The sequence below is a fragment of the Canis aureus genome, chromosome 30 (assembly GCF_053574225.1).
Source record: "Canis aureus isolate CA01 chromosome 30, VMU_Caureus_v.1.0, whole genome shotgun sequence".
Taxonomy (NCBI): Eukaryota; Metazoa; Chordata; class Mammalia; order Carnivora; family Canidae; genus Canis; species Canis aureus.
In genome coordinates, this window is record NC_135640.1 from 43,637,717 (window position 1) to 43,664,257 (window position 26,541).

At 59.0% G+C, this 26,541-nt stretch overlaps 1 protein-coding gene across 2 annotated transcripts in view; it reads left to right on the forward strand.

The window, feature by feature from the left end:
* Window positions 1-2,198: 2,198 nt before the first annotated feature.
* COL6A2 (collagen type VI alpha 2 chain) overlaps window positions 2,199-26,541 on the forward strand; it is a 33,393-nt gene continuing 9,050 nt past the window's right edge. For both annotated transcript variants that reach the window (XM_077879469.1, XM_077879470.1), the window contains exons 1-21: window positions 2,199-2,340; window positions 16,896-17,035; window positions 18,110-18,705; window positions 18,864-18,884; window positions 20,586-20,651; window positions 21,320-21,373; window positions 21,459-21,503; window positions 21,761-21,787; window positions 22,001-22,027; window positions 22,165-22,209; window positions 22,585-22,638; window positions 22,943-23,005; window positions 23,332-23,394; window positions 23,551-23,640; window positions 24,228-24,290; window positions 24,750-24,812; window positions 24,948-25,010; window positions 25,359-25,421; window positions 25,680-25,730; window positions 26,028-26,063; window positions 26,425-26,487. In XM_077879469.1, coding sequence (XP_077735595.1) covers window positions 16,924-17,035; window positions 18,110-18,705; window positions 18,864-18,884; window positions 20,586-20,651; window positions 21,320-21,373; window positions 21,459-21,503; window positions 21,761-21,787; window positions 22,001-22,027; window positions 22,165-22,209; window positions 22,585-22,638; window positions 22,943-23,005; window positions 23,332-23,394; window positions 23,551-23,640; window positions 24,228-24,290; window positions 24,750-24,812; window positions 24,948-25,010; window positions 25,359-25,421; window positions 25,680-25,730; window positions 26,028-26,063; window positions 26,425-26,487 — 1,665 coding nt within the window. In that variant the 5' untranslated portion in view covers window positions 2,199-2,340; window positions 16,896-16,923. The remainder of the gene's footprint in view (window positions 2,341-16,895; window positions 17,036-18,109; window positions 18,706-18,863; window positions 18,885-20,585; window positions 20,652-21,319; window positions 21,374-21,458; window positions 21,504-21,760; window positions 21,788-22,000; window positions 22,028-22,164; window positions 22,210-22,584; window positions 22,639-22,942; window positions 23,006-23,331; window positions 23,395-23,550; window positions 23,641-24,227; window positions 24,291-24,749; window positions 24,813-24,947; window positions 25,011-25,358; window positions 25,422-25,679; window positions 25,731-26,027; window positions 26,064-26,424; window positions 26,488-26,541) is intronic.

Genomic DNA, 26,541 nt, shown 5'->3' on the forward strand with positions numbered 1-26,541 from the left:
CCTGGAGCGGCGAACGGGGACGGACCCTGCACAGAACGAGGCAGTGTCCCAGCCAGGCCCGAAGGGCCCTCCACAGGGTGCCTTTTCCCTCACGGAAACTTCCAGAACCTCTTGGTCCCAGCAGGGCTGCCTGCACCCAGCTTGGGCCTGCTGCATAGACAGAGGGGGACAGAGCAGTACTTCTAAGCGTGGAATTGCCGTCAGAACCCCAAAGTCCTACCAGGCCTGCGTAGGGGATACAACCTGCGGCCATCTGCCGTCCAGTCAACCCCAGGGGACTTTCCCCGCACGCCCTTGACCACCAGGTCCCCAAGAGCTTCCCCGGAGCACGGAGTCTGGGCTCTCGCAGGGCTCGGCTCCCGCTCCCGGGTGCACGTGCGGCCAGGCGTCCAGCACACGAGCCTCGGCCCACCCCGCCGTCCGCGTGGTGTCCTGCCGGGGGGCCCAGGCCCCACTACCCTGCGGTAACCAGAATCCCAGGTGCCGGCAGCAGAGGAGGAGCCCCAGCGCTCTGCACACCCTCCAGGGCCTGGGCTCTCGGGTCTCTGGGCGCCCCCGCCCCGCATCCTCCAGGCCTCAAGCTTCAGGGAGGCAGTATGGTGTGTGGCCATCTGGGCCGCGGAGGGGGCAGCGTCACAGCCCCCTGGGCTCCCCCCCACCACGCCCACACCCACGCAGGCCGGAACCTGGGCACTCCAATGGCCAAGCACAGGAGTTAGGACAGCACCTGGGGGCCAGGGAAACGGGCACTGGGTGGTCTAGGGCGCCCCTGTCACCAACGCTTCAGCCGATCCCTTTTATTACCCGGCCTCGTAGAGCCCCCTCCAACGGGGAGGCCCTGGTGACACTCTGGGTCTGAATCCAGTCGCCTGTCGACCTGGCAGGTCTCCGGGGGAAGAGTCCATACTCGCTGCGGCATCGAGTGCACACGGACACGCACGCACACCCTCCTCTGTGTCCTTGGCTCGGGGGACCCACTGCACACGGAAGGGCACCGTGGGGGAAGAAAGGAGTGGGCAGTACTGCCCGGGGCGGGGGGTGGACGGCAGTGGGGGCACGGAGGGGGCTCTGGGACCCAGGGGCAGCTGGGCGGCCACTTGCTGGGGCCAGGGCACTACTTGCAGGCCCTCGGGACACCGGAGCAGGGGTGGCCTGTCCCTCCTGGAACAGCCGGGGTCCATGACTGGGCTCCCTGAAACACAAAGATGCCCCCCTAGACCCCCACCCCCAGCTGCCTCATAGCCTGGCTGGTGGTGGGCCCTGGGTGCTCAGTGAGGGTACAGACGGGAAGTGGGAAGACCAGCCGGCCTGCGGGCAGGGAGGGCAGCACGGGGGCACCCGGGTGACCAACAGGCTTGGGAACTCTCTCCTGGGGGGCCTGCGGGGGGCACTAAGTCAGAGACTCACAGAACTGCTCCTCATAAGGGGGCTGCACCTCCCTGCTGTCCCAGAGCCCTGGGACCCCTGCCCAGCCCCGCCTGACCCTGGGCCCCCCACCCCCAACTCCTGCTCAGACAGGGGCCCTGCAGTGGCCTCAGGGCCAGCCCCAGGCCCACCTGTGGAGTCCCTGCCAAGAGGGGCACCTCCCTGCACCCCTGGCCCCACACCACCCCAGGCTGGGCCTGTTGCCCCCGCCCTCTCCCAGCCTGCCCCTCAGCCTCGGGGGACAGTCTGCCCAGGGTGGTGGGAGCATCGCAGAGCAGGATGGAGCCAGGGGCGCTGGGGGGTGCTGGGGGGGCGCAGGGGGGGCGCTGGGGTCACTGAGGGGGCACAGGGGGATGTTGTGGGGGCGCAGGGGGGTGCTGGGGGGTGCTGGGGGCACAGGGGGGCGCAGAGGGGGCACAGGGGGCGCAGGGGACACAGGGGGGCGCAGGGGGAGTCCCGGCACCGCGGGGCTGTCCGGGTGCAGGGCAGGGTTCCGCACCTAGGCCCGGGCCCTGGGGACGGAGCAGGGGCAGGAGCAGGGGCGGCGGGGAGGGGGGTGCGGGGGGCGCGGGATCCCAGGTGGGGCGGCGGGTGCGGTCCAGGGGGGACCCGCTGGGCGGTGACACCCGAGGGGACGCGGCATCGCACCCCCGCCCCGGCCCCGCGCCGCCCCTCCCCCTCCCTCCCCCTCCCTCCCCCTCCCTCCCCCTCCCCCCTGCATTCCCGGGCTCCCGCCGCCCCCGCCCCTCCGCGCCATCCGCGGGGCCGCAGCGCCTCCCGCCGTCCGCAGAGCCGGGGCCGTCGGGGCGCGGCCGGGCGGGAGGTATAAAGTGGGCGGCCCCGCGGCCCCTCCCTCCGCCCAGCGCTCGACCCAGCTCCGAGCTCCGCGGAGCCCACCGGCCGCTCCGAGGTCAGGTAAGCGCTCGCCGCCCGCCCCGACCCCCGAGCAGGGACCTCCTCCCCCCGGAGCTGGGACCCCCCCGGAGCTGGGATATCCCCCGAGCTGGGACCCCCCCGGAGCTGGGACCTCCCCGAGCTGGGACCCCCCCGGAGCTGGGACCTCCCCGAGCTGGGACCCACCCCGGAGCTGGGACACCCCCCGGAGCTGGGATATCCCCGGAGCTGGGACCCCACTCCCCCGGAGCTGGGACCTCCCAGAGCTGCGACCCCCGCCCCGGAGCTGGGACCCCACCCCGGGAGCTGGGACTCCCCCCTGGAGCTGGGACCTCCCAGAGCTGCGACCCCCTCCCCTGGAGCTGGGACCTCCCAGAGCTGGGACCCCCCCCCCCCCCGGGGCTGGGACATCCCCCCGGAGCTGGGACCTCCCCCCCCCCCCCCCCTGAGCTGGGACTCCCCCCTGGAGCTGAGACCTCCGCGGAGCTGGGACCCCTTGCCCTGGAGCTGGGAAACCCCCCGTGGAGCTGGGACCTCCCCCCCGGAACTGGGACACCACCCCCCCCCCCCGTGAAGCTGGGACCCCCGCCAGAGCTGGGACTCACCCCGGAACTGGGATCCCCCCAGAGCTGGGACCCCCTACCCCCGGTCAGCAAGGGCCCCACGGGGGGCAGGTCCAGGGCCTCTGTCCCAGCTCCTCATGGGCAGTCCTCAGGGGCCTCCAGGGCCAAGTTCACTGTCGCTGCTCCCTTTGTGGCCCCTTCTGGAGGGGGGGTGTCCTCCCTATAACCCTGGGCTTGGGGCTCAGACCCTACAGCCGTGGGGCACTGGCTGGGACAGCTGGGGAGACCCAGCCATGGCCAAGGCCGGTGGTCAGCAAATACCCCAGGGGCTCAGTATGTGCAAGGGACCCCGCCGGCTCCTGGGGGGGCTCTGAGCCAGAGGCCACACTCGGGGGGCGGGGAGCAGGGTCACCCACCCCGCAGGCAGGCCCAGCGCTTTCCCGTGGAGCTGGGCCCAGGGTGTCAGGGGCACCGGCCCTCCCTCGGGCCACAGAGAGGCTGTTCTCCTGGAAGGGGCACCCGTGGCCGGAGCGAGCTCTCCCGGTCACCCCCCACCCCACCCCGGGAACAGCAGGGCCGCACCCCACCCCTCTGAGGCCGCACGTGCCTCCTGGGCATCCCTCCCCCCCTCCCAGCCACGGGGAGACAAGGAGGGGGCAGCAGGACCCTGCAGTGAAGCAGGAGCCCAGGCCGAGGCAGCCTGTGATGCCTCCCGGCTCGGCCACCCACCCTGGCGGGACTCCTCGCTCAGCTCGGCAGCACCCTGGGGCCCTGGGGTGGGGGCTCCCCCTGGACAGCTGAGCGCTGAGGCTGACGACAGCGCAGAAACAGCCGCCGGGCCCGACGTGGCCCATCCCGCCGCGCCCACGGGGACGCCCCGGGCCCAGGAGAGGGGCTCCACTTGCAGTCTGTCACCCAGGCCGGGGAAGCTGCGCACCACACAGTGGGCATATTTTTCTGCCAGGAAAGGAGTTTGGGCCCAGAGATGATCTTACGTTTGTTTAACGGCAACAAAAAAGGCCTTTGGGGTGTATTCCCAGCCTCGTCACCCCGAGGCAGGAGGGCAGGGCCCGGCAGTGGCTGAGCCCCCAGCCTCGGTGACCGCCATCTCCCAGGCCATGCCGGGGCGGGTGGGCACAAGGGCCAGGCGTGTCCCCTCAGCAGGACTCAGGACTTGATGGGCGCTGGGCCCTTCCGCCACCATGAGGCTGCCACCCGCTGCTAGGAGGCCGCGAAGCCTGCAGCAGGGCTGGGGCCACGGTCGGGCGTGTCGTTGGGAGGCCACAGGGAAGGCAACGTGCAGGGACGGTGGGGCCCGGGACCCTGGGCCACCTGGTCGGGCGGAGCTCCGGCCCCTGCACGGGGCAGTGCCTGCACCACAGGCCAGCAGGGCTGGCCCGGGGCTCCTGCGAGCTGTGGCAGCGGGGGGCGTTCAGCCGAGCCCCTGGGCCGGGCCGGGCCAGAGAAGGGGCGGCCAGGGCTGGGATGAGCAGCTCCCTTCTTTGGCATCTCTCGCACTTTGTGCAAAGCCACAGGGCATGGGGGAGACCCTGGTGTGGGGCACACCTGCAAGGAAGCAGGGGTCACGGGATGCTGCTCAGGGAACAGCACCTGGGGAACCCAGCCCCCCACCCCAGGGATGAGTGCTGGCACCCCCAGGGACGGGTGCAGGTGCCCTAGGGATGAGTGCTGGTGCCCCAGGGATGAGCATAGGTGCCCCAGGGACAAGTGCAGGTGCTCCAGGGACAGGTGCAGGTGCCCCAGGGACAGGTGCAGGTGCCCCAGGGACGAGTGCAGGTGCCCCAGGGTGGGTGCAGGTGCCCTAGGGATGAGTGCAGGTGCCCCAGGGTGGGTGCAGGTGCCCCAGGGACGAGTGCAGGTGCCCCAGGGTGGGTGCTGGCACCCAGGGGCGGGTGCAGGTGCCCCAGGGTAGGTGCTGGCACCCAGGGGCGGGTGCTGGCATGGCCATATCATAAAGCAGCACTCTGCACAGACTATCTGCACACCCTCCCGGGTGACCGAGGCCACCCCCACCCCTGTCAGCCTTGCTGTGGCCCATCGCAATGCTGAAATAAGCAAGTGGGGGTAGGATCGAGCTGCGAGGGGCCCCTGGTGCTGGGAGAGCGGACTCTGGGTCAGAAGCTCGGGAGAGGCCACGGCCTCCCTGCCTGGCGGTCAGAAGGCGCTGGCGTCCTGCACAGCGGGCAGTACTGCTGTTCGGTCCCGCGTGTTCTTCCTCATGTGCCCGTGTCACAGATGAGGGGTGAGGTGCTGCTGGCCTATCTGCACGTCCCCGGTCTTTGTGCATCAGTGGGTTTTGGTTACTGACCATTTGCCTGGTTATGATCTCCCCCGTGTTCCTAATAAGTGCTCAGTCGTACCCAACCTGTAAGAACTTTTTTTTCCCGGTTTTTAAAAATTGTGGTAAAATACACATAATGTAAAATTTATTATGTTAACCATTTGTAAGTGTAGAGTTTAGTGGTATTGGGCACATTCATATTGTTGTGCTACTGTTACCTCCATTCATCTCGGAAATGCCTTTCATCTTGAAAAACTGAAACTCTATACCCGTTACACCCTAACTCCCCATTCCCTCTGCCCCAGGTCCCGGCAGCCTCACTCTACCTTCTATCCCTATGAGTTTTTTAGATATTCTAAGTATCTCATATAACTAGAATCATACAGCATTTGTCCTTTTGTCACTGGCATATTTCACTGAGCATAATGTCCTCAAGGCCCACCCATGTTGTGGCGGGTGTCAGAATGTCCTTTCTCCTTAAGGCTGAGTAATATGCCATTGAGTGGATGTGCACGTTATGGTTCTCCATTCATCCGCCAGTGACCCTTGGATTCTTCCCTGTTTCACCTATTGTGGAAATCCCTAATGTGAACAATTAAGTTGGGTGCACAAATCTCCCTTTGAGACCCTGCTTTTAATTGGGGAGGGGGGTATGTAGCCAGACATGGGATTGCTAGATCATATTGTAATTTCATTTTTATCTTATTTTTTGAGGAACCACCGTACTGTTGTCCACAGAGATCCTACCATGTTACATTCCCACCAACTCTTCCAGATTCTCCACATCCTCCAACACTTGCTCTTTTCTGGAGTTTCTAAATATTAGCCATCCTAATAATGAATGTTAGGTGATATCCTTATAATTTTTTATTAGTATTTCTCTAATGATTAGTGATGCTGAGCATCTTTTTAGGTGTCCATTGGCCATTTATATGTCTTCTGTAGAGAAAGGTCCGCTTAAGTCCTTTGTCCATTTTTGAACCAAGTTTTTGTTGTTGAGTTCCAGCAGTTCTCTATATAGCCCGGATTCTAATCCCCGATCACATCTGTCATTTGCAGAGACCTTCTCCCATTCTGTAGGGCTGCCTTTTGACTCTGTGGATAGTGTCTGTTCGTACACAGGATGTTTTGTTTATCATAAAGTTCAATTTGTCCATTTTTTCTTTAGTTGCTTGTGCTTTTGGTGTCATGTCCAAGAAATCATTGTCCTCTGCAATGTTGTGAATATTTCACCTTACCCTTCTTCTAAAGGCTTTATATTTAGGTCTTACGTTTAATTTTTTTTTTTAATTTTTATTTATTTATGATAGTCACAGAGAGAGAGAGAGAGAGGCAGAGACACAGGCAGAGGGAGAAGCAGGCTCCATGCACCGGGAGCCTGATGTGGGATTCGATCCCGGGTCTCCAGGATCGCGCCCTGGGCCAAAGGCAGGCGCCAAACCGCTGCGCCACCCAGGGATCCCAGGTCTTACGTTTAGATCATGGATCCACTTTGAGTTCATCTTTGTGTATGGTGTGAGGTAAGGGTCCAACTTCATTCTTCTGCTTGTGGATATCCAGTTTTCACTGCATCATTTGTTTAAAAAAACTGTCTTTCCGCCACTGAATGATCATGACTCCTTTGTTGAAAAGTACTTGAATGCATATGCAAGAGTTTATTTCTAGGCTCTGTTCCATTCCCCTGGTCTGTATGTCTGTCTTCACGCTAGTACCACACTATTTTCATTACTATAGCTCTGCAGTACATTTTGAAATCAGGAAGTGTGAGTCCTCCGGCTTTGGTCTTCTCTTTAAGAATTGTTTATGCTACTCGGGGTCTCTTGACCTTCCTTCTGAGTTTTAGAATGGCTTTTTCTATTTCGGCAAAAATCGTCTTCGGGATTTTCATAGGGATTGAATTAAATATGTAAGTCACACTGAGTGGCATTGACGTGCTAATATTGTCTTCCAATCCATGAACATGGACTATCTTTCCATTTGTTTATATCTTCTCTAATTCTTCTCAAAAAGGTTTTATAGTTTTCAGTGAATAAGTCTTTTACCTCCTTGGTAAAGGTAATTCCTAAATATTTCACTCTTCTAATGCTGATGTAATGGAATTGCTTTGCGTTGTTCATTGTTAGTATATAGAAATGCAATGGATTTTTGTGTGTTGACTTTTATTCTACTACTTTGCTCAGTTCGTTTACTCTAACAGCTCCTATTGTGGAATCTTTAGGGTTTTCTACATATAAGATAGTATCATCTGTGAACAGTGATAATTTACTTCTTCTTTTCATGTTTGAGTGCCTCTTATGTCTTTTTCTTGCCTAATTGTTCTGGCTAGGACTTCCAATACCGTGTTGAATAAAGGGGTGAAAGTAGGCATCTTTGCTTTGTTCCTGATCTTAGAAGAAACACCTTCAGTCTCTCACCATTGAGTATGATGTTTGCTGTGGAATTTTCATATATGAAAATTATATTTATTATATTGTGATGGGTTATTTCTATTCCTAGTTTTGGGTTTTTATTATGAAAGGTTGTCAAATTTTATCAAAAGATTTTTCTGCATTGAGATGATCACGTGGGTTATATTACATTGATTGATTTTCGTATGTTGCATCATCTTTGCCACTTACTCATGGTGTTTAATCCTTTTACTATCCTATTGAATTCTGTTTGCTAATATTTTGTTGAAGATTTTTGTGTCATTGTTCAATAGAAATATTAGTCTGTAATTTCTTTTCTTATAGTGTCTTTGTCTGACTTTGGTATCAGGGTAATGCTGACATCATAGAACAAGTAATGGAGTATTACCTTCTCTTCAACTTGTTTTAAAAAGTTTGAGAAGTTTTGATGTTAGTTTTTGGAATGTTTGGTAGAATTCACAAGTAAAGCCATCAGATTTAGGGGGTTTTTTTGTTTGTTTGTTTGTTTGTTTATGTCAGAAGATTTTCTGTTACTGATTCAATCTCCTTACTCATTATAGATCTGTTCAGAATTTCTATTCCTTCGTGGTTTGGAAGTTTTGTGTTTCTAGGAATTTGTTCCCTTTCACCTGGGTTATCTAGCTTGTTGGTGTACAGTTGTTTACGGTTCTCTCTTACAATCCTTTCCATTTCCTCTCCTCTGTGGAATCAATAGTAATGTGCCTGTGGTAATTTCTGATTTTAGTGATTTCAGTCTTCTTTTTTTTCTTAGTTCATCTAAGTTTTGTCAATATTGTTGATCTTTTTGAAAAACCAGTTTTTGGTTTCATTGTTTTCTCTATTGTTTTTCTGTCATCTATCTCATGTAACTCTGCTCTACCCTGTATTATTTCCTTCATTCTCCTTTGGGTTTCATTTGTTCTTCTTCATCCAGTTCCTTAAGCTTTGCAGTTGGGTTATTGACTTGAGCTCCTCTTTGTTGTTGTGTTTTTTTTCTTAATTTAAAAAAATTAAAATTTATTTGAGAGAGAGAGAAAATGTGCATCCTGCACCGGTGCATGAGCAGGGGGAGGGAACTCGGGGCTCTATCTCACAACTCTGAGGTCATGACCTGAGCTGAAATCAAGTGTCAGACTCCCACTGACTGAGCCACCCTAGAGCCCCTGACCTCTTTCTTGTTTTTATATGAAAACATGTATAGTTGCAAATTTCTTCCTAAGCATTGCTTTCACTCTTTTCCATACATCCTGGTGTGTTTTGTTTTCATTTTTATTGGCTCCTGAGTATTTTCAAATTTCCCTTCTGATTTATTCTTTGATCTACTAGTTGTTTAAAAGTGAGTTGTTTAATTCCCACAGTTTTGTGAATTTTCTGGTTTTCCTTCTGTTATTGACTTCTAATATCATCCTATTGTGATCAGAGGAAATATTTTCTATGATATTTTTTTCTTGAACCCATGTTTCACCTTCTCCCATTACTGCAAGTCCTTCCCTTCCTCCTCTAGCTGAATTTACTTCCAGGACATTTAAAGTGTTGGCACTTTTTTCCCTATTCACTTTTTTCCTTCTTCCTTTCCTTTCCTTTCCTTTCCTTTCCTTTCCTTTCAAGCCAGACATTGAAGACTAGGACATTCTAATGCAATTGCATATACAGGGGAAATTTGACAGGCATTGCACATGTTTGAGGAAGTCGTATGCTCAGGAAACACCTGAGAATACCTTATACTTAGACTTCAGGCTCATCCTTGGCACAGAGACAGCCTACAACAATAAAATAACTAAATAAACAAACAGCAAGCCCTGGAGAAGAAGAATCTGATTTCCAGACATACCACATTATTAGATCTGAATGTCCAGTTTTCAACAAAAGAATCAAAAAGCACAAAGAAATGAAAGTATGGCCATTCAATGGAGGGAAAAAGACCCTAAACCAAGAGAAACTTCCTAAAAGAAGACCCGATGGTGGACCTAGTAGCCACAGACCTGAACACAACCATCTTAAAGATGCTCAAAAAATTAAAGGAAAGCATTAAAATAGTCAAGAAAATGTCTGAATAAAATGGAAATATCAATAAAGAGAAACCTATGGTAGAATTCAAAAAGAAATAATGGAGCTGGAAAATATAATAACCAAAATGAAGTCTTCATTAGAAGAATTCAAAGGCAGATTTGTGCAGAAAGAAGAAACAACAAGCAAAGTTGGAGATAGGACAATACAGATTGTTGAGCCTGAGGAACAGATAGAAAAAAGATTAAAGAAAAGTGAGAAGAGCCTAAAAGACCCACATGTCGTATGGGAGAAGAGGGAGAGGTGGCAACAGAGAAAGTATCTGAAGAAATAATTACTCAAAACTTCCCAGTTTGATGAAGACATGAACATAAGATCCAAGAAGCTCAATGAACTCCAAGTAGATACATTCAAAGGGACTCAGTGAGACACATCATCATCAAACTATCAAAAAACCAAGACAAAGAAAAAGTTTTGAAATCAGATAACAAGATGTGATTCATGATATCCACAGGATCATCAATAAGATTATCAGCAGATTTCTCATCAGAAACTTGGTAGACTTGCCTGATAGTATTCAAAGTGCTAAAAGAAAAATCCTATCACCCCAAAATTGTATATCTAGCAAAACTGCCCACCAAAAGCAATGGTAAAATTAAAACACTCCCAGATAAACAGAAGCTGTGGGAGTTTGTGACCGACCACCAGACCTGACCTACAAGAAGTGCTGAAGGGGGTCCTGCAGGGTGAAATGAAAGGACGCTAGACAGTAACCTGAAGGTCTCAGTCAAGATCAACACATGAGCAATCATAAAAGCTAATTTATTATGGTAAGGGTATGTGATTCCACAGAAACTAATGCATTAAAACTAATATTTGGGGGGATCCCTGGGTGGCTCAGCCATTTAGCACCTGCCTTTGGCCCAGGGCGCGATCCTGGAGTCCCAGGATCGAGTCCCACGTCAGGCTCCTGGCATGGAGCCTGCTTCTCCCTCCTCCTGTGTCTCTGCCTCTCTCTCTCTCTCTCTCTCTCTCTGTCTATCATAAATAAATAAATAAATCTTTTTAAAAAATAATAATATTTGGTTATGCTTTGAACACACAAAGTATAAAAATGTAGTTTTGTGACAGTAGTAACTAAAAGATGAGGATGGAACCTGTACAGGAGCAGAGTGTCTAATGTTGAAGTGAAGCTGGTGGGCACCCAGGGGGGCACGGTCAGTTGAGGGTCTGACTTTTGGTTTTGGCTCAGGTCACAGTCCTGGGATTGAGCCCCGAATCAGGCTTCCTGCTCAGCGGGGAGTCTGCTTCTCCCTTTGCCCCTCCCTCCACTTGTGCTCACACACACACTCACTCTCTCTCTCCCAAATAAATAAAAAAAATCTTAAAAAAAAAAAAAAAGTGTGGGCCTGAGCCATGCTGCCTGGCTGTTAGCTGAGTGCCCTGAGCAAGCTACCTACGCCGGGTCTCAGTGTCCTCCTGGGTGAGGTGGGAGTTGGAAGAGGACCAATGCCCTGGGTGGTGTAGGCCTTACAGGACGTAGCTGGCATCTGACACACAGTAACCGTAGATGTTTCCTCATCACTTCATCTTTCCTATATTTCAAAGACCTTTGGAATTCTGGAATTTATGTGGGTGTAGGTGAGATTACTCCTCTGTTCAGCCACATGGAGAGCCCCCATCCCAGGACCCCTTCCCTGCTCTGAAGGGCCACGTCTTACCTCCTCGGTTCTGGGGGACCCGACGGCCTGTCCCACCACAACCCACAGAGGCCTTGTTACTATGATTTCGTGGTATCATTTGCCCTTGAAAACACAAGTTCCCTCATCACCCCTTATCCCTGGTCTTTCTCAGCTACTCTTATTTATTCTGCCTTTGAGTCATTCTGTCAACATGTACAAGCAAAACTGTCTTGGAGATTCTAGTCAAAATTACATTCAATTATAGACTGAGCTAGAAATAACTCATATTCTTCAATATCGTGTTTCTCATGCAGAAATAATGTTTGTGTCTCCAAAGTGTTCCTTAGAAAAAAAATTTTTTTTAAAGATTTTATTTATTTATTCATAGAGACACACAGAGAGAGAGGGGCAGAGGCACAGGCAGAGGGAGAAGCAGGCTCCGTGCAGGGCGCCCGACGTGGGACTCACTCCAGGGTCCCCAGGATCAAACCCCGGGCTGCAGGCGGCCCTAAACTGCTGCGCCACCGGGGCTGCCCAGAAAATTTTTGAGATTTTTTTAATAAGTCTTGCACTTTCTTTGATTCTTAAGTTTACTCCTTAGCTTTATGTCGTCTTCGTTGCTAGGGTAAATACTCTGTCCATTAAGTTTCTTAATTGGTTGTTGCTGGTGGAAGATAATCTATAGCTTTTTCTATATATTTTCTTGTAATTTTTTTCCGTCAGCAATGGATGTTTCAGGGGTCCCTTAAAGCAGTTACATGATTCTCTTTATGTTAATGTGCCTTTTGTTACCGTACTTTGTAGTGTTGCATCATTGTGTGTCTAAACTGACTTCACCCAGTTTGGGGGCAGTCATCTTTGGTATGCTAATGGATTTTATTCTTTAACCTCTGTTAGGAATTTTGCAACTGTATTCAAAAGTGAAATTAGTCCACAGAGTTCCTTTTAGGTATTTCTTTTATCACGTCTCGGTCTCAGGTTTTTCCAAGTTTAACAATAAATTGAAAAGCTTATCTTTCTGTGTTTTGAAACAGGCCAACTGGCAGAGACTATTTGTCCCTGAAGCTGCAAAAGAACTCACCCAAATCCCTGTGGGCCAGAGCCTCGGGGCGTAACCTCCTGCCGGTGTTTCCAGCCCTGCAGGGCAGAGTCCAGTCCATTCCTCACCTCTTCTCAAGACGTTCCCAGAACGTGGTCTTTCACATTCATTAGCTTAGAGCTGCACTTGCCGTGCTCTTAAAAACCTTTTTCACCTATCATTCTGTCACCTTGCTCATTCCTAAATTTGTGTATTACTATATTTATGCTTCATCACTTTTATTTTTGATTAGATTTTTCTACTTTATTGGCCTTTTCAAAGAACCAGCTCTTAGATATATTTATAACTCTACTGTTGTGTTTTTTTTAATCAATTGGTTTATTTCTTATTCTTTTCTTTCTCTTATTTTCCTGAGATTCATTTTGTTAATTTATTTCTGTCCCTAGCTTTTCAACTATGTGCCTAGTTTGTTATGCTGGTTTCCTCTCTTACCACATAAAGCATCTAAGGCTATGTATTGTCCTCTAATTATAGCTTTGGTCTTCTCATATTTGTTTTTATGCATAACGTTGTGTTTTCTCACTAATTCTTATATAGTTTTAACAAAAGAAAGATGGGGTTTGGTTTTGTTTTGTTTTACTTCTAGGTATTTTTGGGCAGCCCCGGTGGCCCAGCGGTTTAGCACCACCTTCGGCTCGGGGTGTGAACCTGGAGACCCGGGATCGAGTCCCATGTCGGGCTCCCTGCATGGATCCTCCTTCTCCCTCTGCTCGTGTCTCTGCCTCTGTGTGTGTGTGTGTCTGTCATAAATTTTTTTAAAAAAATCTAAAAAGGGAATGCATCCTTTAAAAAAAAAAAAAACTTCTAGGTATTTTTTTTCTGTCTTACTAATGCACATTATCCAAATCCAAATATTTAGAAAATGCATATTCCCTACTTGTTACTATCAAAGTTCTATAAAACATGACATTCACATCCTCTTTTTTGTTACTTACGTGATCTGTCCACAAGTTTCAAAGGTGAGTTAAAGTCTTCTATTATGATTGCAATTTGTCAGTTTTTCTTCAATTTTTCACCACTTTTGCTTTATACACTTTTGTTACGAAACCCAATACATAAAGACTCCTAACTAGACTGTAGCCTTTATCTCGCCCTTGGCAGCATCTCTCGCCCTCTGTCCCACTTCGATGGGTCCTCACGCTCCCTCATCACGGTCCTCTCTGTCTCGCCCTTCCCTGGTTTTCTTTGTACTGTCAGTGACAGCCTATGTAGTGTGACTCTCACAAACCTCATCCAGATGGGTTTTGTTTTTTGATCCAATTTAGGAATATTTCTCTTTTCTTTCTTTTTTTATTATGGTATGGTTGAAATATATTGACTTCAGGTGTAGAGCAGAGTGATTCGACAGTTCTGTGCATTCAGCTATGCTCGACCACCATAAGTGTAGTCACCGTGTGTCACCACACAAATGCTGTTACAATATTATTGACTGTGTTCCCCAGGCTGCACTTCTCATCCCCGTGACTCATCTACTTTATCACTAGAAGTTTGTGCCTCTTCATCCCCTTTATCTACTTCGCCCACCCCACCACCTCCACCCTGGCAGCCACCAGCTTGTTCTCTGTATTTATGAGTCTGTTTTTGTTTCTGTTTATTTGCTCATCTGTGTTTTAGATTCCCCATATAAGTGAAATCACAGGGTATTTGTCTTTGACTTATGTCTTTAGCTTAATATTCTCTAGGTCTATGTTGTTGCAAATGGCAAGATCTCATTATGACTGAGCAATATTCTGTTGTGTGTATGTGTGTGTTGTGTATACACATAAACACACACATATATGTGCCACATCTTCTTTATCCATTTTTAAATTTTAATTCCAGTGTAGTTAACATGCAGTGTAATATTAGTCTCAGGTGTGCAATATAGTGATTCAGCACTTCCATACACCCCCTGGTGCTCATCACAAATGCCTTCCTTAACCCTCATCACCCACTTTACCCTCTCCCCACCTCCCCTCTGGTTACCATCAGTGTGTTCTCTACATTGAGTCTGTGTTTTGGTTTGTCTCTTATTACCCCTTTGTTTTATTTCTTAAATTCCACATATGAGCGAGATCATATAGTTCTTGTCTTTCTTTGACTGAAATTTCACTTAACATAATATCTTCTGGTTCCATCCGTGTCGTTGCAAAAGGTGAGATTTCATTCTTTTTACAGCTGAGTAGTATTCCAGTGTATGTGTGTGTATAGACCGCATCTTCTTTATCCATTCATCAGTCAGTGGACACTTGGGCTGTTTCCATCGTTTGGCTACTGTAGATAATGTGGCTATAAACATCGGGGGGCATGAGAACATTAGTCTTTAACAGAAGAGTTTAAAATATTCACATATATTGTCAACTGATCCATGTGATATTGTGCTTTCTGGCTCCTTTTTCCTTCATTTTTTGTATTTCAGTCTATTCAAGGGTCTTTGCTCTTTTTCTTACCTTTATTCATTTCTCTGTTGTCTGCAGAATTCTTTTAGGAATGGCATGTGGGTGAGCCCATTTATACCTGTGACGTTTATCCTTTGCATGAAAGCTAAGTTGACTAGGCAGGTATCTTGGGGTCATTTTATTTTCCCCGCAGAAGTCTCCAGTTACCGTCTCATTGGTTTTCTGTGTACAATATTGTGGAGGAAAAGTTTGATGCCTACGTTAGTTATCTATTGCTATGTAATAAATTACCCCAAAACTTAGAAATTTAGAACAAGAAGCATTTGCTATGTCATAATTGATTCGAGTCAGGAATGGTGTGGCTGGGTGGTTCTAGCTCAGGGTTCCCTAGGAGGTGCAGGCACAGTCCTGGGGATTGGCCGGGGCTTTGCTCACCTGCTGTCTGGGCTGAGGATGTGCTTCTACCTCGGCTCACCTGCCCAGCAAGGCTGCCTGAGTGCCTTTGTGTGCCGCTTCCTCCCTGGGAGCAGCCCAGGAGAAGGCCAGCAACAGCCCCGGTGTCTCCTGTGAGCTGTCGTCTGCACGCTGACCTGTTGGCCATACAGGCCAGTGACAGCTGAGCATGTAGGATTTCCTAAGAGTGTGGGTACCAGGACACATGGCTATTGGGCCCACCTTGGAGGCTGCTCACAACACCTAGATGATTCTTCCCTCTGGGTTTGTTTGTTTTAATATATTTTTCGTTGCTGCTCGTGTGTTTTCCTCCTGGGTAGATTATTTTTAGAATTCTTCATTTCGTTTGGGAGTAGCATTTCTCACCAGTACACCTTATCATGGGGGCCTCTTTAATTGAGTGTGTGTGAGCATGCGTGTGATGTGAGGTGTGTGTGCATACGCATGGAGGGCTGGCAAGTGCACAACCACCTCCCTACCACAGCAGATGGGACAGGACTCCCGGCTCCCACATGGGGGCAGCAGGGTGAGGGGCAGTGGGGGCCAAAGCTGTGCCCACGTCCCAGTGCTCAGCCCCCACCAGCCCCCAGCCCCACCCAACGATGTCCCACATACCCACATTGGCTGTCACCTGTGGTCGATGGCTCTGGACCTCTTTGCTCTGACTGTTGTGGCCTGACTTCCTCTTGGCTTCCAGGTTCTCTAGGGCCCCTGGCTGGCCCCTCCCGCCACCTTCCCAGCCCCTACCTCAGCCACACACCCCCCACCCCCAGCTCCCCTTCCTCTGACAGCCCCTCAGTCTGACTGCCTGCATCACCTCATGCAGGAAGCCCTCCTGGATTCCCCGGCACACCCACTGGGCTTGCTTTAGTCTGTGCAACGGTCACACCTGGCCAGGTCCCAGCCTCTACCTGCAGAGTCAAGGCCTCTTGACCTGACCATGACCTCGGCTGGGGAGGCAGGGCCGGCCTGGCCCCTCCTAATTATGCCAGGACCAGCTCCCCTCACCTGAACTCAGGCGACATAGAACCTTATTCCGCCCCCAGATTCCATCCCAGACTCCATCCACCTCCTCTCGAACGCATTAGGGGCATCACCAGGAAAAGTGCACCGGCCTGCCCCGGGCCTCGGCCTTCCCGCAGGGCTCCTCAGGCCCCCGACCCCAGGCCTGCGGGCCCAGCCTCCCTGCGCCCCCACTGGCAGCCGAGTGCGGGCGGGGCAGCGTGTTCCTCGGGTCTGGCCCTGCTCTGGGGTCCCCGGAAGGCAGCGCCGCGTGTGTGAACCGAGTCCCACCTTCCCCTCCTCGCGTCCCCGGAGCCCCCAGGCCCCAGGCAAGGCGGGCAGCAGGCAGCGGGCAGCCTCCGGTCCCCTGGACACGTCGGGGACAGTGACCCGCCCGGGGAGGCATCCCCGCCGGGGGCAGGTGTCCCTGGGGCGGCTGGCATGGTGCCGAGCGCCGACCCCCACGTGCTCTGTGGTCGCCAACGCGCACCCCTGGCGTTCCCGCTTCCTAAGCACCTGCGGCTTAGCGCCCGCAGCCCCCAGGGGCCACGAGGTGTGGCTGGCCGCGCAGGGGCGAGGGACGAGGGCGCCCCCACCGCGTCACCCCCGCCCGGCGGAGGGCCCAGGGGCGCGGCGACACCCGCGAGGGCGCTTGTGCAGCGGCGGCTCCTCCGTGTTGCAGGACGTCGGGGCGCGTGGGTGCCGCCAGGATGCTCCGAGGCCCCTGCTCCGCCCTCCTGCTCTGGGGGCTCCTGGGGGTGCTGCATGCGCAGCAACAGGAGGTCGTGGCGCCCCCCACCTCCGACAGAAACAGCTGTCCAGGTACCTGCGGGGCTGCGGCCGCGGGGAGGGGGGGCGGGCGCGGGGCCAGCGTCCCGGCCCAGCATCCCGGCCCGGCCCAGCATCCCGCCCCGCATCCTAGCCCCGCCTCGCACCCCGCCCGCCCCGCCCCGCATCCCGACCCCGCCCAGCATCCCGGCTCTGCCCCCGGCCCGGCATCCCAGCCCCGCCCCACTCCCGGCCCCGCCCAGCACCACAGCTCCGCCCCCAGCATCCCGCCCCGCCCAGCATCCCCGCCCCGTCCCGCCCAGTATCCCGCCCAGTATCCCGCCCAGTATCCCGCACCCCGCCCCGCCCCGCACCCCGGCCCCGCCCAGCATCCCCGCCCCGCCCAGCAGCCCGTCCCGCCCCGCACCCCGCCCCGCCCAGCATCCCGTCCCGCCCAGCATCCCGTCCCGCCCAGTATCCCGCCCCGCACCCCGCCCCGCCCCGCACCCCGGCCCCGCCCCGCACCCCGCCCCGCCCAGCATCCCGTCCCGCCCAGCATCCCGTCCCGCCCAGTATCCCGCCCAGTATCCCGCCCAGTATCCCGCCCCGCATCCCAGCCCCGCCCCGCACCCCGGCCCCGCCCAGCATCCCCGCCCCGCCCAGCATCCCGTCCCGCCCCGCACCCCGCCCCGCCCAGCAGCCCGTCCCGCCCAGCATCCCGCCCCGCACCCCGCCCCGCCCCGCACCCCGGCCCCGCCCAGCATCCCCGCCCCGTCCCGCCCAGTATCCCGCCCAGTATCCCGCCCCGCACCCCGCCCCGCCCCGCACCCCGGCCCCGCCCAGCATCCCCGCCCCCGCCCAGCATCCCGTCCCGCCCCGCACCCCGCCCCGCCCAGCATCCCGTCCCGCCCAGCATCCCGTCCCGCCCAGTATCCCGCCCAGTATCCCGCCCAGTATCCCGCCCCGCACCCCGCCCCGCCCCGCACCCCGGCCCCGCCCAGCATCCCCGCCCCGCCCAGCATCCCGTCCCGCCCAGTATCCCGCCCCGCATCCCCGCCCCGCCCCGCATCCCAGCCCCGCCCCGCACCCGGCCCGCCCCGCCCGCCCAGTGACGCGCCCCGCCCGCAGAGAAGGCCGACTGCCCCATCAACGTGTACTTCGTGCTGGACACCTCGGAGAGCGTCACCATGCAGTCGCCCATCGACAGCCTGCTGTACCACATGAAGCAGTTCGTGCGCCAGTTCGTCAGCCAGCTGCAGGACGAGACCTACCTGGACCAGGTGGCCCTGAGCTGGCGCTACGGCGGCCTGCACTTCTCGGACGCGGTGCGCGTGTTCAGCCCGCCCGACAGCGACCGCGCCTCCTTCACCAAGAGCCTGGAGAGCATCGTCTCCATCCGCAAGGGCACCTTCACCGACTGCGCGCTGGCCAACATGACGCACGAGGTCCGGCGGCTCAAGGGCAAGGGCGGCGTGCACTTCGCGGTCGTGGTCACCGACGGCCACGTCACCGGCAGCCCGTGCGGGGGCATCAAGCTGCAGGCCGAGCGGGCCCGCGAGGAGGGCATCCGGGTCTTCGCCGTCGCCCCCAACCAGAGCCCCAACGAGCAGGGGCTGCGGGACATGGCCAGCGTGCCCCTGGAGCTCTACCGCAACGACTACGCCACGGTGCGCCCCGACCTGGACATCGACCAGGACACGGTCAACCGCATCATCAAGGTCATGGTGAGCGCCCCCCGCCCCCCGGGCCGGGCCGCGCGAGGCTCTGGGACTCAGTTTACCCCTCTGCGCCCTCCCGCGGCGCCGCCCAAACTGCCCGCCCCCAGCCCCCAGCCCCCAGCCCCCAGCTCCGGCTAAGGGCCTGCTTTTTGTCTTTCCTGCAGAAACATGAAGCCTACGGAGAGGTGAGAGGCGTCGCCGGTTCCTGCCGCCCGGCCGGTGCTGCCCCTGGGCCTCTGCGGCGCCCCCCGGGGCAGGCAGCCAGACCCTCCGCTCGCGGGGCCTGAGGCCGCTCAGCGTGGACCAGGGGCTGCTGGCCGGAGGCAGGCGGCGCCCCAGGGGTCGGCGCTAGGGCCACCCTCGAAGCCCCAGGCCGGGGGGATGGGCCGCTGAGCTTCAGCCCCGGGCCCCCGACGTCCCCCGTCCCTGTCCCTATGCAACCTCTGACATCCTCCCGTCCCCATATGTTCCCCAACATCCCCCATCCCTGATCCCATACATCCCCCAACATCCTCACGTCCCCATATATCCACTGATGTCCCCCATCCCCATATGTCCCCCAACATCCCCCATCCCCGACCCCGTACATCCCCCGACATCCCCACGTCCCCGTACATCCCCTGATGTCCCCCATCCCTGACCCCGTGCATCCCCTGACATCCCCGCATCCCCCAATGTCCCCCATCCCCATATGTCCCCCAACATCCCCCATCCCCAACCCCGTACATCCCCCGACATCCCCACGTCCCCGTACATCCCCTGATGTCCCCCATCCCTGACCCCGTGCATCCCCTGACATCCCCGCATCCCCCAATGTCCCCCGTCCCCATATGTCCCCCGACATCCCCCATCCCTGACCCCATACATCCCCCGACGTCCTCACATCCCCGTACATCCCCTGACATCCCCCATCCCTGACCCCGTATATCCCCCAACATTCCCACATCCCCATGCATCCCCTGATACCCCCGCATCCCCCAATGTCCCCCATCCCCGCATCCCCCAACATCCCCCATCCCCGACCCCGTACATCCCCCAACGTCCCCACATCCCCATGCATCCCCTGACATCCCCCATCCCCGACCCTGTACATCCCCGGACGTCCCCATGTCCTTGTGCATCCCCTAACGTCCCCCATCCTTGTCCCCATGCAACTCCAACGTTCTCCCGTCCCTGTATGTCCCCCAACATCCCCCCTCCCTGACCCCATACATCCCCCAATGTCCCCTCATCCCCATACATCCCCTGACATCCCCCATCCCCATATGTCCCCCAACATCCCCCATCCCTGACCCCATACATCCCCCAACATCCCCACATCCCCATACATCCCCTGACGTTCCCCGTCCCCATATGTCCCCCAACATTCCCCCATCCCTGACCTCGTACATCCCCCGACATCCCCACGTCCCCGTGCATCCCCTGACATCCTCCATCCCCATCCCTGTGCGTCCTCCCGACATCCTCCCATCCCCTTGCATCCCCTGACATCCCCGCCTCCCTCAACGTCCTCGTCCCCATGTGTCTCCTGACGTCTCCCGTCTCCATACACACACCCCCAGCTCACAGCCAGGAGCCCGCACTCCCCACCCAGGGGCCCCTCCAGCAGCGCCCTCCCCTAGCACCGCCACCCACGGACACGGGGTGGGAATCCCACGCACAGGTGGTGCCCGGACAGGCGGGTTCCATCCCTCCTGCAATCGCTGTTGGACCTTGGTTCTCCCAGACGTGGCCAGGGTGTCTGCGGGCTCCGGGGGCTCCTGGGCACCTCCCCCGTCGGCTCGTCCCTGCGGCCCCTGCTCCCGTCGGCCGCCCAGGGCTGCCCCCACCGCCCCCCCCGGCTCTGGGCGCCGACCTTGCTCAGCACCTCTTGCTTCTCGTTTCAGTGCTACAAGGTGAGCTGTCTGGAGATCCCCGGGCCCCCCGGCCCCAAGGGCTACCGCGGACAGAAGGTAAGCCGCCCCCCTCGGCTCCGCACGTGGGGCCGGGAGCGCCGTCAACCCTCGACCCCGGAGACCTGAAAGTCTTGTGTAGCTCCTTCCAGTTAAAAATGGCGTTTTTTGAGGAAAGTGGAAACACTTTTTTAGTTAAGATTTGCCGTGGGAATGTCCTGGTCATAAGGTGAGGGAGCTCGAGCAGGACATGAAACGTGAAGCGGTTCTGCTGGTGATGGGGCTGCTGACTGAGGAAATCACCGACTTCCGTGGCTTATTAAATACGTGGCTTCCAACTTCCTTACGAAGTTCTGTGCCAGGGCCTCAGAAGTGCCCGTGGTGCTGTCGGCCCCAGCGGAGGAGGCCGGGGAGCTGCACCGTGGGCGGGGTGTCCCTCCGGAGCTCCCCGGTTCCCTCCTCAATGTGGCCCACGTGCGGCCGCCAGGAGCAGGACAGGTGCTCGGCCGCCCGCCCCGTCCTGCTGGCCCTGCCACCCGCCCCAGCCCAGGCGTGGATGTGCCCTGGGCCTCCGGGGGGCGGGGGGACCACGGTGGGCGTCCAAGGGGACACTGAGGAGCCCCAGAGCAGGACACGGCAGTTCAGAAGCATCTGCCCACCTGCCGGCTCCGTGGTCTGCTCGCCTCCTCCTGCCTTCGTTCACCCCTTTGTCCATCATCTACTTTTAGGGCGCCAAGGGCAACATGGGCGAGCCAGGAGAACCCGGGCAGAAGGGTCGCCAGGTGAGTGTCCTCTGCACCCCGGCCCCGCCGGCTCCGATTCTCCAGGACTGGAGTTCAGCCGCCGCTGTTTGTTCTTCGTCCACAGGGAGATCCCGGCATCGAAGGCCCCATTGGCTTCCCAGGACCCAAGGCAAGTTGCTGGCCCCCCGTCCCCGGGGCTGCGGTGGGGGGACCAGCCCAGGGCGGCCTGGGCCAGTGGGGGCTGCCCCACAGGTCGGGAGGTCCCTGCCTGCCCTCGCCCCAACGCAAGAATCCCAATATCTGGAATTCTGTCCCTGAACCGAGCCCCCCCCACCGAGTCCTGGTTGGGTGTCCCCAGAGGCTGCCCCCCCGCCCTGGCCGTCCCCAGAGTAACCACGGTACCGCCGCTCTTGCTTCCTACCTCAGGGTGTTCCTGGCTTCAAAGGAGAGAAGGTGAGACCCCCCCCTTGGCCACCGCTCCAGCTCGGCGCCAGCCCCCAGCAGCGTCCGTCGGCGAGCCTGCGGCCCTGATTGGGGCTCAGTCCCCAGCGTCCTGCGGGCGGGGGGTGGGGGCGGCCCTCTCTGGGGTCGAGGGCAGACCTGGGGCCCGAGGCAGCAGCGTCCGGGGGCCACCGAGCTAACCCGCCTCGTTTCCCTCCTGCACAGGGTGAATTTGGAGCCGACGGGCGGAAGGTAAGCGGGCCGCGGCGGTCATGGGGGCCGTGGGGGCCGTGGGGGCCATGGGGGCCGGGCAGGTGGGCGGGCAGGTGGGCAGGCGGGCACCCCCCTTCCCGCTGCTCCAAGCGCTGACCGCTGACCTGTCCCTCCAGGGGGCCTCAGGCCTGGCCGGCAAGAACGGGACCGACGGACAGAAGGTAGAGTGCGTCTGGGGCCCCCTCCTCGGGCCGGGGCGCGTCCCCCTTCTGAGGTCTGGGAGTGAGCAGAGCCTCCCCGAGCCCTCGGGTCCTTGCCTGGGCCGCTTCCGCAGCGAAGGAGCAGCGTCCTGAGAGCCAGCGCGCACGTTTGTGTCTGAGGACCGGCCGCTGGTCCCGCTGGGCTCCGGAAGCCCGGCTCTGGCCTGCGTGCGGGCCACACACACGTCCAGCCACATCCAGGGGCCTGCGGCCACCCCGTGGACGCCACTCTATGGTTGAGCCACTGGAGGCACAGCCGTGTGCCCGCTGGGGGTGGCGGGGGGCACTGGCCCGCCGTTCACCTGTCACCGCCTGACCCACCCTGTCCCCCCTCAGGGCAAGCTGGGGCGCATCGGGCCTCCTGGCTGCAAGGGCGACCCCGGGAGCCGGGTAAGCGCAGCTGTGTCCCTCCTGGGGTTCTAGCCCTGGCTCTGGGAGACGCGGGGCGGGGGCGGCGGGTGGGGGCAGCGAGGGAGCCGGGAGTCCCTCGGCGTGCACCTTGCCTTCAGCCGCCTCCTGCCCCGACCACCTCCCCGGGGCTCAGCCAGAGTCGTGGGCACACGATGAGAGGTAGTCTCGGGGGCTTCTGGGTGAGGGGGCGGTGCTCCCCGGACGGGCTTCCAGCCCTGAGCCCCGGGCGGGGCGCACAGTATGGGGACAGGAGCCCAGGACAGCCCCGTACCCCGTCTTGCAGGGACCCGACGGATACGCAGGGGAAGCCGGCAGCCCCGGGGAGCAAGGGGACCAGGGCACCAAGGTAGGCCGCCCGCCCGTGCCGTGGCCTCGAGGGCAGCCTGGTGGCTCTCCTGCCTGCCGGGCCTGGGGGTGGGGGCGCGGGGGCCGCCGGTCCTAGGAGCCCGCAGAGGGCCGGTCCCTGCAGACGGACACAGGAGCAGGAGGGTCAGCAGTGCCGCCTGAGGGGCTGCAGGAGCAGGGGGTTGGGGGGGCGCTCACACTGCAGGAGCTGCCCGAGGCCCAGCCCCGTCCTCCTGGGCCTCCGGGGCTGCGTCTCTCACCCGCGCAGCCATGGGGGTCCCGAGGCCCGCAGCAGACGGTGTGAGGCTGATTTCTCCACTTTTCCAGGGAGATGCCGGCCGCCCGGGACGCAGGGGCCCCCCAGGAGACAGCGGGGCCAAAGGAAGCAAGGCAGGTGCCCCCGGCGGGTCCCCGCCCCCCCAGCCGCCCCCCAGCCGCCCGCGCCCTGCCTGCCGGCCCGCCCTCCCCGTGCTGACAGTGGGGCTCCGGGCCCAGGGCGCTCCGCGGGGCCCCTCCCGCTGTGGCTGACGCGTATCCTCTCCGCAGGGGTATCAAGGCAACAACGGGTCCCCAGGAAGCCCTGGCGTGAAAGGAGCCAAGGGGGGACCTGGGCCCCGAGGACCCAAAGGCGAGCCAGTGAGTCCCTGCTCTGCCCCCGTGGGCTCTGCCCCGCCTACCCGCCCTCCCGCTCTCACCCCGTCTGGGCCTCTTGGAGCCCAGCGCCCGCCGGCCGTTCCCCGTGGGCCGTGTTGTCCCCCCTTGCGGACACTTGGGATGGGCCACGGAACAGGTGCGGGTGGGGCAGGCCCCCACTGGCTGCACCCCTGCCTGGCGACCGGCCTCGTGCCCCACGTCGCCCTCCCAGCAGGACACCCCGTGGGCCGGACGTGCCCTCAGGCTCACCCTCTGCGGGTCCCACCTGGCACCCCTGCCTGCAGGCCCGTGTCCCTCCGGATCTCACAGAGCGGGGCCCCGCCCCAGGCCTGGCCGGCCCGGAAGTGAGCGGGGTGACCATGCTGATCGCGGGTCCAGGCTGGGCCCGGTCACGTCGGCTGCACCCCCCCACTGGCCCCGTCTCACACCCTGACCACGAGCCCCGCGTTTCCAAATCCTTGGCTGCAAAATGACTCGCCCCCAGAGCCCAGGTCGGGGTGACGAGAGCAGAGCGTGGGCCCCACGCAGCGCCACCACCAGGGCCCCCTGACACACACTGTTCCCCGCAGGGGCGCAGGGGGGACCCAGGAGCCAAGGGCAGCCCGGGCGTCAACGGCCCCAAGGGTGAGAAGGTGAGTGAGGGGCAGTGTCCACCGCGTCTGCCTCCGCACAGGTCTCCCCACCGTGTTGATAGGGCCCTGGGACCCAGGAAAACCAGCGACCCCCTCCTGGGCCACCCTGGAAAACAGAAGTGACCCCGGGGCGCCCGGGGGCTCAGTCGGTGCGGGGTCTGCCCTCGGCTCAGGCCGTGACCCTGGGGTCCTGGGATCGAGTCCCACATCGGGCTCCCCGCTCACCCGGCAGCCCGCTTCTCCCTCCGCCCCTCGCTCAGGATGTCCAGGTGGCAGGACCACACAAGGTGTGGGGGGAGGCCTGGCAGGAGGGGCTTCCTCCTCTGGGACGTGGGTGGCGGTGCCGTCCCTGGTGCGTGTGACCGAGTGAGCAGGGCTGTGCTCCGGCGCCTCCTCCATAATCGGGCCCCCCTCCCCGCCCCTCCACCTGCCCGAGACTGACTTGGCCTCTTCTCACAGGGAGACCCTGGCCCGGAGGGTCCCCGGGGTCTGGCTGGAGAGGTGGGGAACAAAGGAGCCAAGGTGAGTGAGGCCCCCAGCTCCTGGCTGGAGGGGAGCCTGGGGCCTGCCCCCCCCTCCCTGGACGTCCTGGGGGACAGCAGGGGCCCGGCCCCACCCAACCTGCAGTGATCACAGCGGGGTCTCCTTTCCTTCCAGGGAGACCGAGGCTTGCCAGGACCCAGGGGCCCCCAGGGGGCTCTCGGGGAGCCGGGGAAGAAGGTCAGTGGCAGGACGCCTGGGAGGGCCCGGTGGCTCTGGGGCCAGCCCCCCCCGCCCCCCGTAGGGCTCCTTGGGTCCTCCTGCCCGCAGGACGCGCCCTGTGGCACGCTCGGGCTGCAGCATGGGGTTGGGGGGCAGCTCGCGTGGTCACCCTGCCCTGGGGGGTCCAGCTGTGCAGGCAGGAGCAGGAGCAGGGGTGGGGTGGGGGCCAGGATGGGGAGTCCGGGAGCGGGGAGCCGGGCCAGGAAGCTGGGGCTGCCTGGTGCACAGGGCAGCAGCGTGGAGGCTGTGTCGCTGGACGCGGTCCGCCCCCCATGGGTGCCGACCCCACTTTCTCTCTGCCCTCAGGGATCTCGGGGAGACCCCGGTGACGCCGGTCCCCGTGGAGAGTCAGGACAGCCTGGTCCCAAGGTTCGTCCCTACCCTCAGGGTCCAGACCGGCCTTGGGGGCCTGAGCCCCTCTCAGCTCTCGGGGGGCTGCCGGCCGTGTGCCAGGCCCCTTCCTTGGAGTGGGGTCGTGAGGGGTTGGGCAGCCCCGCCTGTTCTCTCCCTCGGGGTCGCATGGCCCCCCCAACCCACAGCCCAGCCCCGTGGGCGCCCGTCCTCAGCCCAGCCAGCTCAGCCTCTCCTCTCCCACTGGACCCTCCTGACCAGCCCCCCCATCCACAGGGAGACCCCGGCAGGCCTGGATTCAGCTACCCGGGACCCCGAGGAACACCCGTAAGTCCCAGCAGGGGTGGGGGCCTGGGGGGCCCGGGGACTCCCACCAGTTCCTGTGAGGGCCTCCCTCCTGGGGACAAGGCGAGGGCGAGGGGGCGTCCTTGTCTGGTGCAGAGACCCCCGGACACCACGCGGGTCGTAGGGTGCGTCTGGGGCACGGCGCTCATGCAGCTGAGCTAACAGACCCCCTGAGGGGGCAGGAGGGGCTTCCAGAAACCCCGGTCCCCCAGGACAGCCAGCCTCCCGCCCCAGGGCAGGGGTCGGGGTGTGCAGAGTGACAGCTGTGCTTCTCCGCAGGGAGAGAAAGGCGAGCCTGGCCCTCCTGGCCCCGAGGTACGTGTGCACCGGCCGCCCCCGACCCGACCCGCACCTGCACCTGCACCTGACCAATACCCGCACCTGACCTGATGCCCACCTGACCTGCACCCGACCGACCCGACCCGCACCCACACCCCCCGGGCAGCCACACGCCCCCCGCCTCACCCCGACTTCCCCGCTGCCTCGTGCCGGCGTCTCCCAAACGGAGAACCGCGCCTGTCCTGAAACGCTGTGACGCAGCTGCTAACCCCCCGGCCCCCGACCCCACGTCTGACGAAAGCCCGGCGGTGCCCCTGGCAGACGCCCTGGGGGTCCGGCTGGGGGTGGGGACATGCCGCGCTGCCCACCTCGGGGCTGACCCGTGTCCTGTGCTCAGGGAGGCAGAGGTGACTTTGGTGCCAAAGGAGATCCCGGGAGGAAGGGCGAGAAGGGCGAGCCTGTGAGTACCCGGGGCTGGGAGGGTGGGGGGTGCTGCGGGGGCCCAGGGTGGAGG